Below are 13167 nucleotides of genomic sequence, written 5' to 3' on the forward strand. Positions count from 1 at the left end.
GATGGATGAATGGATTTTTGTTCAGGGAACACATATTGAGAGGAAGGCGTCTCTGTTGTCTTCACCAGAATCCACACCTACGCTCATGGCCTCCACAGGTGAACACAACAAAGGTCAACCTGGCAGTTCCAGTCTTCCTTGTCACCAGGAGGACATGCCCTTGAGGAAGTGCGTTGAGTCCATTCTACTGCTGGTCAGTCTGTCTTTACAGTGAGACTGAACTGCGGCTCTGTTGTGCTCTATTGACATCAGTTTACACAACAGATAAGAAGCAGCTGAAACAAACAGGTCAGCTGCTCCACATCACACACAGCCTGTACAGTGTGTGTGTGCAGCTCAGTCTATCATTCATCAGCTGCATTCACTGCCCCCCCCCTCCTACTCTGTCACACACTCGTGGACGCGCACACGCACGACGCACACACTCTACGCTCCTGGACACACACACAAACATGGCGGCCTCTGTTTCACCGCTACGCTCCTCCTTCAGGATTTGTAGCCCGCTAACGTTACACCATCACTGCTGCCGGGCCAAGCTGCGGACGCACAGAAAATGCGAGAGTCAGAGGAGACACGTCCACCAGTCGGCGACGAGGTAAACGGCAGCGCGTTAACAATCACCGCCGTTTTCTCCTCTTGACACCACGGCGTTGGCTCGCGGAGGGGATGAGCGACGCTCCAGCGCCGGCGAAGGCGTGTGCGCCGTCACGTGTCGGAGGCTGGTGATTGACAGCGGCGCTCACCGTTCACGGTAGAGAGGGCAGGTTTTAAACGGACGCGCTGTCGCATATTGAATGATGTGGGGAAATTACAAGTGCAATTAAACGGACAGCGTAGTCTCGGCAAATGTGACTTACATAACTCACCGCAGTTTGGCCGGTCCTAGCTGAGCATCGGTATGATGTTAGCTGCGGCGGCTAGAGGACGGCTAGCTTCGGGTTTTAACCGTTAACGTGATTCGCCGGGGTTAATGGTGACTCTACGCCGCGGTCATTTAGCTGGACTTTAACAACAGGGGGGGTCAGTCACTGGCCGTATATGTCAAAAAAAAAAGTGAAGGTTAGACTAATGTGACAGCTCAGGGTTAAATAAAGAGTAAGGCAAGCTAATTTGTTAGTGTAGTTAAGCTAGCCAGGGGCGCGTGCGGAATTTTTACAGCGGGGTGGCAGGACGGAACCACTGACATTTTTATTAGGGGGGTGGGGGGCACCAAAACCTAAAGACTTATCTGAAGTTTTACAATTCTGTTGTTGTATGTAGGCTAATTGAAAACTGTGGTTGTGTCAGAAATCAGTCACTACACACAATGTAGTGCACTCTATTAATATTTTCGCCATTTTTGTATTGTTGTTGTCCAAATGTTATTGGTACATCCTATATAGCGCCCTCAAAGTGTCCCACAATACAAACATAATGAACACTAGCCAAGCAGTATGTAGCATCATGTACAGAGCGAAAATCTTCAAATTGTCTTCATCTGTTTACTTACAAATTGATGTTGTCTTGCTAGTAAAGCAAGAGCAACTCATCCCATTAAATTAGAGACAGACAGACAGACACAGAATATATCTCATCTGTATGCGCATGCGCAGCTTTGACGTACATTTTCAATAATTTTGTAGTTTTTCCAACTACTGTATTGTAAGATATATTATAAGCTGTAACGTGACTTTCGCTATGATTTGCTGTGTGTAAGATTCATTTGAAATTAGGGCTGCAAATAACTTATTTTCATTGTCAGTTATTTTGCTTATTATCATTGTTGTTAATTAGTTAGTTATGTGGTGTCTAGAAAGTGAGAAAATATGGGGACAAAATACACGAGTCGCTCCAAATTCGAAAGAAATTCAACTGAGGATTTGTGGCGTTTTTACTTAAAAATTACTGATTTACCAGAACACCTGCTTTCTGGCAATCAGCTATTTGTTTGTTTGACATTTAGCACCCAGCATTGGTTCTGTTTAAATAGTCTTTCAACCTATTTAGTGGTGTGTGCTGTGTATATGTGCATTTATTCAATGTCCCTCTCCAGGCATGCCGCTGTGGTGATTTCGGGAACAGAACTGGCTCGTCAGCTCCACAGAGAAATCCAGCGTGATGTGGAGGAGCTGGTGGCTCAGGGCAACATGAGACCCCACCTGGGAGTGGTCCTGGTGGGGGACGACCCGGCCAGCCGTACCTATGTGAAGAACAAGACCCGGGCGGCCAGCATCCTGGGTCAGACATGAACAGTACACGCATTCCTGAACACTGTAATTCTAATGTGTACCACGCAGATTACAGCCATGACATTGATCTACCGAATGCAGTCCACATTTTAAGCATGCATGGACACACTGACACACATGGGTAAACACATTTTTCAGAAGCAAAACTAATGTAATGTCATGTAACAGGCACGTGGCTGCGTTTTAACACGGTGTGTGTGTGTGTGTGATGTGCTCTCCAGGTATTTCCAGTGACACAGTGGTGCGACCAAGCTCGGTGTCCCAGGAGGAGCTGCTGGAGCTGATTGACAAGATGAATCGTGACTGGAGGGTCAGTGGCCTCTTGGTGCAGCTGCCACTTCCAGGTAAAAGGCTGCAAATGACATTTCCTCACTGAGAGCAGTTAAATGGTTGTTAAAGCACAATTTGTGTTGGTCCTGTATGTGTGTGTGTGTATATATGGATTTTTACATGTGATTTGTAAATATTCAAGAATCTCAATAGGAGTTTTTAAGCACATTCCTTTTGATTAATATTGCTTTTTCCTGGTTTAAGTAGACAATGGACCTGTTCAGCTTTGGCACAGGAACACAAGTCTTGCCTATCAGGACATTTTCCACACATTAGCTTTTGTTTTGCTTTGTGTCATATCCGTAGGAAGTTCCTGTCTGAGGCTGCAAATCAAAGCAAGAAAAGTATTTATGGGCATACTGTATGTTCACAGCAGCATGTAGTGCCAGTGTAGTTATCAACAGTTCGTCTTCATGTCCCATATTTTGTTATAAACACCACTGAGCGTCTGTTGTTCTCCCTCCCCTCTTCAGAACACATCAACGAGCGAGCAGTGTGTAACGCCATCGCTCCAGAGAAGGATGTGGATGGCTTCCATATCGTGAACATCGGGAAGCTGTGCCTGGACCAGAGATCCATGGTTCCTGCCACGCCTGCAGCAGTGTGGGAGATTATCAAAAGAGCAGGTAAACTACCAAATCTCCCACGGCTCATTCACTCCCATCCAATTTTCTTTCAGCTTCATTGTTCCTGCAAACGAGGAGTCCCCTAGAGGGCATTATAGATCTGCTGAATTGGTCTGAGCAATAGCGATATTTGTTGTTATAGTTTATCAAGCTTGATATTATTTAATTAAAGACAAACTCATTTCTGCAGCTCGTACTGGAAAGTTATCAGATCTTAATAAATGTTCCAGTTATAAAAATTGTGAAGGAAAGTCTTGGAGGAGCAAACATTTGTGTTTGTTTATTACCATGCCCGTCCCACTAGATGGAGCCTAAAATAATGTTTCCACCTGAAGTCTGTCTACTATCCCTTATACTGGAATTCATACCGTTCACCAAGACAGAGTGTAAATATTTTGGGGTTTAGGAATTCAGGATGAATAAGCATGCAGTACTAAAGTGTTTATTTACAAGCAGCTATCCAGAACCCTTCATATTTTAGTTATGCAATAAGTGGAAACTATGTTGTTATAAAACTTTGTGAAAGATGTTAAAGGAACTTGAAATAAGGAATATAATTCTGTGAGGTTAGCAGACAAGGTTAAACCATCCATCCATCCATCCATCCATCTTCTACCGCTTTATCCGGAGTCGGGTCACGGAGGCAGCAGCCTTAGCAAAGCCGCCCAGACCTCCCGATCCACACACACCTCCTCCAGCTCTTCCACGGGGGCCCCTAGGCATTTCCAGGCCAGTTGAGAGACTACCTGTCTCTCCAGTGTGTCCTGGGTCTTCCCCAAGGCCTCCTCCTGGTGGGACACACCCGGAACACCTCCCCGGGGAGGCGTCTAGGAGGCATCTGAAACAGATGCCCGAGCCACCTCAGCTGGCTCCTCCCGCGTGACTGAGCTCCTCACCCTATCTCTAAGGGAGCACCCGGCCACCCTGCGGAGGAAACTCATTTCGGCCGCTTGTATCCGCGATCTTGTTCTGTCGGTCACTACCCAGATCTCATGACCATAGGTGAGAGTAGGAACATAGATTGACCAGTAAATCGAGAGCTTTGCCCCCTTGCTCAGCTCTCTCTTCACCTCGATGTTCTGGTACAACACTGCAGACGCTGCACCGATCCGTCTGTCAATCTCACGCTCCATCCGCCCCTCACTCGTGAACAAGACCCCGAGATACTTGAACTCCTCCACTTGCGGCAAGGACTCTCCACCAACCCAGAGAGGGCACGCCACCTTTTTCCGGTCGAGAACCACGGCCTCAGATTTGGAGGTGCTAAACTAGTCCAGGAGAAAGTTGTGAAGACGGTAGTATTCTGTATAGTGACTAACTGGAATTTGGGTTCTGACAACACCAGTTCTACTGAGAGATACTAAAGGTAGTAAAACTATCATAAACATTGTCTGTGATGGCAAATAACCCCCTGGTGGCCCTACTGATCAAACCCAGAGGAGGGCGCTGTTGTTCATGTTGAGCTAAACCTCCTGTCAGACCTGATTCAGTTTGTTGCTCAGAAGACTGCTGATGAGGAAAAAATGCAGAAGTCCCCCCTGCCAGGAATCAAGGCTGAAGACACCATGACAGGGCTGAGAGGGACCTTGACGATGTGTTTATGATGATCGTGATTGTGTAATATGGAGAAGTGAGAGACCTTGATGGGTGTTTTCACTGTTACCCAGCAGAATTTTTGAAATTCCCTTCTCCTCGCAATGTCAAAGCTGCTTAAGAAGCTTTTCATTGTTGCTTTGTTGAATGTGTTGAGAGTGGTGGAGTCAAGGCTGCAGCACAATCCACTCGTCTCTCTGAATGATTAAGATGTTTCAAATGCTCATAGTTGGGTAAATACACAGCTTGCGTGGGAGAATGAATACTACAGGCAGTAGCTGGAGAGGTGATGGCTGAGATAGTCTTTGATACCTGGAAGATGGTTTAGATAAAGCAAAGAGAATATATATGAATGGTTGAAAAGTGGAATTTAACCATTAGTGTATCTGACTAATTAAAGGTGTATAATAGACATTTCTTGCTTGCTGCATTACTTAACTCTACTAACTGTTTTCGTACCTTCAAACATAATTTAACATAAATCAAAGGCAACCTAATGAACAGAAAATACAAATTTAAAGGATAATTGTACTGATTGAAGCCACGAGGTTGTCCGATACCTGGCCTGACTCACTGAATGCAGGATACAGGTATAAACCTGACATTGGCCGCTCATTTCAGGTGGCTTTATCCTCTTTTTTTCCATATCTGCATGTTACTGTTGCTTCACTACCAGAAACAGCAACCACAACCTTGGGCTAGCAACCTACCACACAGAAAATATCAACATTTACAGACGATTTGGATTGTGCTGTAAGGCAACCCTGCTAGTTTTTGTGTTGGATTGTCTATTTTACTGACAGTGGTCGCCTCTCCGCATGCAGATGTTCCGTTAAAACACTTCCACCCGTCATTATTTTAAGTTAATGCTGAGCCACATTCTTAGTTTAGCCCCGCCCACAACAACTCTGATCGGTTTTAAGAAATACAAAAAAAAACCAGAGCGTTAATTTCCTCCATAGCAGAATAATACTGAGCTGCAGCTATTCCGTTATGTTGCGGCATATTTCAAAATAGGCCGCTAAAGCGAGACTGTTCAACAGTTAACTCACTCGTGTAAGGAAGTAGTTGAATTTAAAAGCTTCTTGTGCCACCTTTAGCTGCAGCCAAACGTCTCTGACATTATTGTAACACAGTTTTGGCTGATATTCTTTGCAGAGCTGCTTTATGTTGACAGAGGGTCTGTCAACATGAACCAATCTTTCTGGGTCACACCACAGCACCTGAGTGGGGTTATGTCGGGGCTTTGACAAGACTGCTTCAAAACTTAAGTTTTATTTTTTTTGAGCCATTCAGAGATCGACTTACTTTTGTGTTTGGGATCATAAATCTTGCTGCATAACTCAGCTGCACTGGAACTCACAGACTGATGACCTTTACCTCACTTAAGACTTTCCCTCCCTCAGTTATGGAAAGTCATCCTGGCCCTGAAGCAGCACAGCATCCCCGATATTATCATGATGCCACCTCCATGCTTGACCCGTATAATGTTCTTCAGATGTAATGGGACATTACTCCAAGATGTTTAAATCTCATCGAGGTGTGTCGTGGCAAAATTCAGACAAACTGTAACGGTCTTCTGGATTACCGGTGGTTAACGCACCACTACTCTCCCGTGGATCTCCAATTTTTGTGCAGCGTCTTTCAGATATTCGAGTCATAAACACTGATCTCAGCTGAGGTGGAGGAAAAGTTCAGTCTTTTTTATTTGTAGATGATGTCTATCACTGTGGGTTTGAGAGTCCCACACCTTTTGTCACCCTTTCCAGACTGATGTATATCAATCGCCGTCTTGTGATTTTTGGCACCGTGGGCCACAGGTGAGACCTTTCAGCCCATTCCATGGGTTTGAAAATGGGTTGCTTCAGTGTTGATTTTAGGGCTGGTAGTAATCAAACTTGTTTGTTTGACATTTGACAGCGTGACTCATCCATATATCCAATACAAGCTTTATTAGCAAACTGCAGTTTTTGACAAGCGTACGCATACCTGTCCTCCCACTATAAATCACTGTGATGACTTTTTGGTCAGCCAACAATAGGTGCAGTTATTGTCGCAGGCGGGACATTGTGGTGCCAGTCTGTGGTGCAGTTGGCAGAATATCCCTCCTTTCACATGCCTGTCTGATTATTCAAAGGTGAAATCCTGCCTTGGGCTTTTTTTATCTATTTTAATTTTGTGTTTGTCTGACATTTTGCCTCTTGCACTCTGTAGATGTGTCTTTTCTCAGTTCAATCAATGTAGTGTAATTTAAAAAAGAAGAAAAAAAAGACATGTTCTCCTCCTTTAAAATGTCTTTGTGCAGGTATAGAAACTGTGGGGAAGAATGTCCTGGTTGCTGGCCGCTCCAAAAATGTTGGAATGCCCATTGCCATGTTGCTGCACACTGATCGCAACCATGAACGACCCGGGGGTAAGAGAGTGTGTGTGTGCATGTGCATGTGTGTGTTTGTCTTTGTTGTAGGTGAGTCAGCAGTGCAGTATGATTGGCGTGCGGCACTTTGTAGGGAAATGATATTGCACCATCTTGGCTTTCCCTGAAGGCTATTGTATGCTTTGAGCTCTTGTCAGTATATGACCAATAAATGAGGGCTTTAATGACTCCTCACCTTTTTCATTAAACAAAAAAATGCTGATGCACGTCCTGGCTTTGGAAGAAAAACCCAGGGAGTGTGAAGGAGAAGCACAGGGCGAGACTGTTGGCATTGTGCACCGCCTGGAGACGGATCAGCTCCTTATAAGGGCGCAGGAAGAAGGGCTGGGATTTGGAAAGGCTTTGCATGTTAGGATGAAGCAACAAGACATGCTTGACATGTCAAAGTGTTGCAGGTCCCATCAACACAAAGGTGTAAATAACTCCCTCATACGACTCTCTGCATACCGAGAAGAAGAAGTAAAGTCAAGGCCATGAAATCAAAGCACAGCAGTGGCCCCCAGTCTTCACTGCTAAGGGGATTGAATGAAACTTTATTTGTTTAACTCTGTCATAGATTTGGTTGCTTTGCATAGAAAACTGTACAATCTAATCAGTGGTAGTGTTGGGTATCAAACGCCTCAAATGAGAACCATCGTTGAGTTTCCAAGAACGTATGGCAGAGTTTGAAGAGGAAAACAAGGAAACAAATGACCTGGATGAGGCTGCTACAGCGATTCCCAAATCCATTTCTGTGTGTACAGGAACTACTGGCTGCTTTCAGTCTAGTGATTTATTAAATTTGGTTCCACCATTATAAATTCTAACTTGGGCTGGCTGCTCTGATCCACATCTTGCATAATAACTGTTTGTTCCCCTATAGAGAAAAGAACTGGTAGGTTTTACGTTGAAGCTTTTTGGGACATGTTTCCCTTTTAAATTGTCTACAACACTGCTTCTGTTTTCTCCTTATGTTGGGTTTAATGCATGCTTTTCTTTGGCTGATGTTTTTACCCTAAACAGAAGTCTCAGTTCAGAGGAAATGAAAGTGTGGAGTGAAATTTCAGTGTGAATGAAGTCGTCATGTGGTGGGCAAGTTACCTGGAACAGGAATTACTCATTTCACATCAGTCATTGTCAGAAAAATCACATTTTTTCCCAATTGCTTGGCAGCAAAAGTAATTCATTATCAGTTACTCAGCACAGCCCTGGTCAAGGTGCCAATGTCACATCTTATGTAATTATCACATGTAGAAATAGAAGCAAGCACAAACCTGTACAATTTAGACACATTCTGCTGCTAGCTTAGCACATAGCGCCCCTGAATGAATCCTCAGGAAAGATGAGACTCCTGAGTGCACACAGATTGCACACATTTTTGACATAACAAGAATTCACAAAATTTAGATATGACTATTTGATATCACCATCAACCATCAACCGTATCCAATCCAAGACCAGTCTTAATCCTCTATCAAACTTCCAGTAAAGCCGGAACAAACCCTAAAGTTATGGGACATTATTGGCATCAGTAATTCTAATGATACTGAAACAAAGCAATTACTCTAATGCAATATTAAGTACCAAAATGGAAACTACAATTAAGGGAGATAAGCGATGTGTCAGAGGGGTGACCTCACATAGAGGTAACCATTCTTATTTTCACTAATGAAAACATAATTATCAAGGTCATATCTGCCAGTAGATCCCCCCAAATCCTTCACACTGGACCTTTAAATATTATCTAACCGCCATGTTTTGACCCCTGGCTGTACACTCAGCTCTACCTTTAAAGACAAGCTAAATGTTCACCAATGCATACTGCTAAGCTCCATCTTTGTCGTCCCAAATGGAAGTCCGATCCCTGCGATGTGACTGTGTAAGCAGATTTATGTCCCCACAACATGAGTAATACAAGAACACACACATTTTTATCAGGTATGCAATCTGCAGGTGTGATGTGCTGCGACTTGCCCTTCCTTCTCTCACTTTCTTATCTTCCCAGAATCCTTCCTTGTGTGGGCTTTTTTCTTTTCTTTTTTTTTTTTTTTTAATCTTGTTCCACACCTGCATTACTGGTCCCAGTACAGTTATTGCATAGTGTCCACACATATCTTAGATAAAGATTAGAGTAACTACTGCCATTGTTGCACTTCCTCGTTGTGTAATTCCTGCCTGAGTAAAGCGTCCTTACGACACCTGCTGCTGCCTTTTGTGTTTCCTGTGCAGCTGTAAGAAGGAAACTAACACTTGAATGGTTCAAAGCTCAGCCGACCAGAATGAATGTACACAAAGAGTAAATCTACAGGAATGACGTTAATTATATTAGGTTTTTAGATGTGTGCTTTGAAAACTTGTGCCACCAACCTGACACAACACGAGCAGGTAGAACTGTTTGCTGACTGTTTACTGAACATAGAATGTGATAAATGACCAGATGAGTCGATGGGTCAGCGTTAGATTCAATTCTTGGCCACAGTTTAGTAAAACTGACAAAGAATGTAGTAACAGTGAGTCACCAAGATGCTTGAATAATAGATGAGCAGATTTCTTGTAGTCTGCCTGCAGTATTTAAAGTTTAAATGGTACAAATGTGTGATTTAAATCAAGATAAGGCCTTTATAACAGAGGAAATCTCCAAACGGGGCCTTTCATAGAGATAACGGTGATTAGCAACGCTTCTGTCCAGCTTTCGACAAATAATTTTTTAGCTCTTTAAGCGCAAGATATGAACTTTAATTCACCAACATTACATGTGAGTTGTGACAGAAATCCAATATCAAGAACAGCATAAAACCTAGATTGTTCACGGGGCTATTTCTTGTTTTGTTGTTTGGTCGAATTAACCAAAAAAAACTGATCCTTCTCAGGTGATGCCACAGTGACCATCGCCCACAGGTGTACGCCGAGGGAGCGGCTGAAAGAGCTCACCAGCCTGGCTGACATCATTATTGCAGCTGCAGGTAATTACACCAGGAAACAGCAAGACGCACGCCTGTCCGCTCTTTCACAATTAAAGATGTCACTGCCGAAGTCACATGTCTGATGAAGAGCATGGCATCACCAGTCAGTGGTTCCTCAATTAGCTGTCAGCAGGTTATAAAGGCGTGAATGTGTTCCAGTACTCAGATTACCATAAGAGTTACTTCATCCCAGTACATGTCAAATTCAGCATGCTGGGAAAACACCAGGACGTCCACCTGTATCCACGAGGGTTTTGCAACACGCTAGTAACCGGGCTTTTCCGGCCGTGCTGACCCACAATCTTCTGTGCTGTCACATCACATTCCTCACAGTGTGTCACACGAGTGTAAACAAATCAGAGCCACTAAGAGCCCACACACACATGACGGGTCGTGTTGCACAACGGACCGGGACAAGACGGTCAAAGTTTGACACGCAATGTTACGACGGACTGGTATGTCTTAATTGTGTGCAACAGCGTGCGTTCTGTAAGGAGTGCTGCAATAAACACTGAAAGGAAAGTCTAGCCTTTAAAAAAATCACCAGAAATGGCATCATTCACCAGAGCCAGAACCTTTCCCCCGGTTTCTAAACTAGTCATCTGTAATGTGCACTAAAATCAGGAAAATTAACAATCCTAAACCTGCTATCCGACAGGTTTTTAGGAAAAACCAACAGAACCCATAAAAACAGCCTTAACATAGCGACAGCCTTGGATTGTGACTCCGACATGACATTTAATGTCACCAATCAGGATGACGGCGTATTATCTGACTGAACAATCCCACAGATTGGCTACGTTCACACTGCAGGACTTGATGCTCAATGAGGATTTCTTTGTGACTTCCTTCACGTTTCCACTTCAATGCGACTTGTATGTGATCTGCTGTGTGAACTTCATACGAGCCAAAAGTGTCCCGCATGCGCAGAAGAGGACACGACGACGTCACACGCAGCGAGCGTGCTCAGTGTTTATGGAAGTAAACATGGATGGTAACGGTGGAGCGTATCTGCCACTCCCCCGCCGCCACCGATGGAGGAAACAGAAGTGTGAGCGCTAACTAAACTAGCATCAGCAGCCAAGTACTGCCTGTGTGTTCTGGACACTTCCACCCCGTCAGAGCGCTGCCCCGGGGTGGAAGTGGCCGGAAGGTGCACAAGCGCACCGGTCAGTTAGGCTGAAGTCCAGCGATGCGTCGTGTTCTAGCAATACACTAATTATAACAACTAGAAATATTAACAACTAATAAGCCTTCCAGCATCAAGCCCTCCTTGTATCAGGACCTCCGTCTTGACAATCCGACATAAAAGAAGGTTTTACATTTAGTGTCGGATTATCGAGTCACGACTGTACATTTAGTTTATTATCTACAATTGCACATACAAATAGAGCAACATGCCCTCCTACTAGACAAGTGATTCTTTCTGATGGTGTTACTGAAGCAGTTCCAGCGTTCACTCCTTAAGTCAGCGTCAGTTGACTTTTCATTACGTTTGAACAGAGGGAATTATTCTGTGGCCTGGTATTGCAATAAGTGGCAAAGATTGTGAAAAGCGTCTACCAGCCCTTACTTGAAGTGACCTTGTTGGAATCTCAATCATCACCCGAAGTTTCTCCGTGTTTACCTGCTGCTCTGCCTCATCTGCGGTAACAGATATCAGCTTTCCTGAACAATAATAGTCAATAGTGATTCTTGGCAGCTGGAATGTGGGAACATCAATCAGGACGTGGCAGCAATATCTGTTGAAACGCTCTTTGGTAACATAATAGCATAAGAGGTAGTCCGTTCGTGATAGATCGACTATTTCCTCTTGACTAAAACAACACAACCCTCTGGGAAGGGCGCCTGAACTTCTCTACATCCAACTGTCAGGTTTAGGCTGTACTTTATGATCATCCAGCTGCTTCCACGCCGTTTGAGACTCGGCGTGCGTTCGGATTCGGTCGAGGATTAAACTGTTGTGGAACCTGCAGTAATTGCAGTTTGTAGGCAATTAGACTCGCCGTGCAGTTTGAGGTTAGCGTGTCACCGAGCTCCTCCGGTCTGCGTGCCACGCTTATTACCATCGGGGTTATTTTCACAAGTTAAACCCGGTATTTAATTGTTATTTTACTCAGGCTTGGTCCCATTGTTGCTCGGCTATAATTGCAGTCTGAGAAGTTCAAATTGACCGTTTCCAGACAGACGGCTTCAAAGAGGAGTGGTTATCAAAGTAAATATACAATACCGTAATTATTTCCTTCCTCGCAGACAGTCGGCGGAGGCTTTCTGACGCGCTGCCCTTTGGGTCGAGGCGCTAAATGTCACGGCGTTCCTGAAGAAAACCTGTGATTTGAAAAGGAGAAGACGAGCATGACTGCAGAAAGTAAAAGACAGACTCTGATGTGATGGATCCCGCAGGACGCTTATCTCTGTCCAGATATGGGTTATCTACGGCGGTATGCGGGTTGAAGTGGGATCATCATGGAGGCTGCAGATCGCTTTTAACCAACCGACCGAGCAAATGCATCGGGTTTTGAGGAATTTTATCGTTGCTGGTGTTCTCAGATTAAAAGCTGATTATGTTGGATAGAGTAGTACAGAAGGAGGTTTTATATAAACAGTAGGTCACATCCCAGAGACACTTGGGATGAAAACTTCACGGAACACGTAGTCAGTGTTTTATATATTGATTAGAGCGCAGTCTTGAAGACATTGTGCTTTGGTTTGGCCGGTCGAGAGTCGTCTGCAGCTTCTGACCGAAAGCATTTTATAGATGTATTCTGATCCACGGTTTGTCCTGGAGTCTCATTGAAGTAAAGGGCAAGTCCAAAATGTATGAAAACTGCCTGCTATCGACTCGCTGCTTCCAACATTTATTCGGTTTCTGAGAACCACGCTGTACAAATTCCAACTGAGGAGTCACAAAGTATAACGTTCTTCCAGGAGTTAGAGAGAACGTCACCAGTTTGAAATCTGTTCTTCTGAAAAATTTGACATTTTTGAACATTTGTTCCAGAGTTAAGTGAACA

At 44.2% G+C, this 13167-nt stretch overlaps 1 protein-coding gene across 1 annotated transcript in view; it reads left to right on the plus strand.

Moving 5' to 3' along the window:
* Window positions 1–2018: 2018 nt before the first annotated feature.
* Window positions 2019–13167, plus strand: part of LOC103361917 (methylenetetrahydrofolate dehydrogenase (NADP+ dependent) 2 like) — a 12804-nt gene continuing 1655 nt past the window's right edge. Inside the window, exons 1-5 of the mRNA XM_008288130.1 lie at window positions 2019–2217; window positions 2450–2572; window positions 3032–3184; window positions 7083–7190; window positions 10061–10153. Coding sequence (XP_008286352.1) covers window positions 2019–2217; window positions 2450–2572; window positions 3032–3184; window positions 7083–7190; window positions 10061–10153 — 676 coding nt within the window. The remainder of the gene's footprint in view (window positions 2218–2449; window positions 2573–3031; window positions 3185–7082; window positions 7191–10060; window positions 10154–13167) is intronic.

Source organism: Stegastes partitus, unplaced genomic scaffold, assembly GCF_000690725.1.
Source record: "Stegastes partitus isolate 25-593 unplaced genomic scaffold, Stegastes_partitus-1.0.2 Scaffold543, whole genome shotgun sequence".
Classification (NCBI taxonomy): Eukaryota; Metazoa; Chordata; class Actinopteri; family Pomacentridae; genus Stegastes; species Stegastes partitus.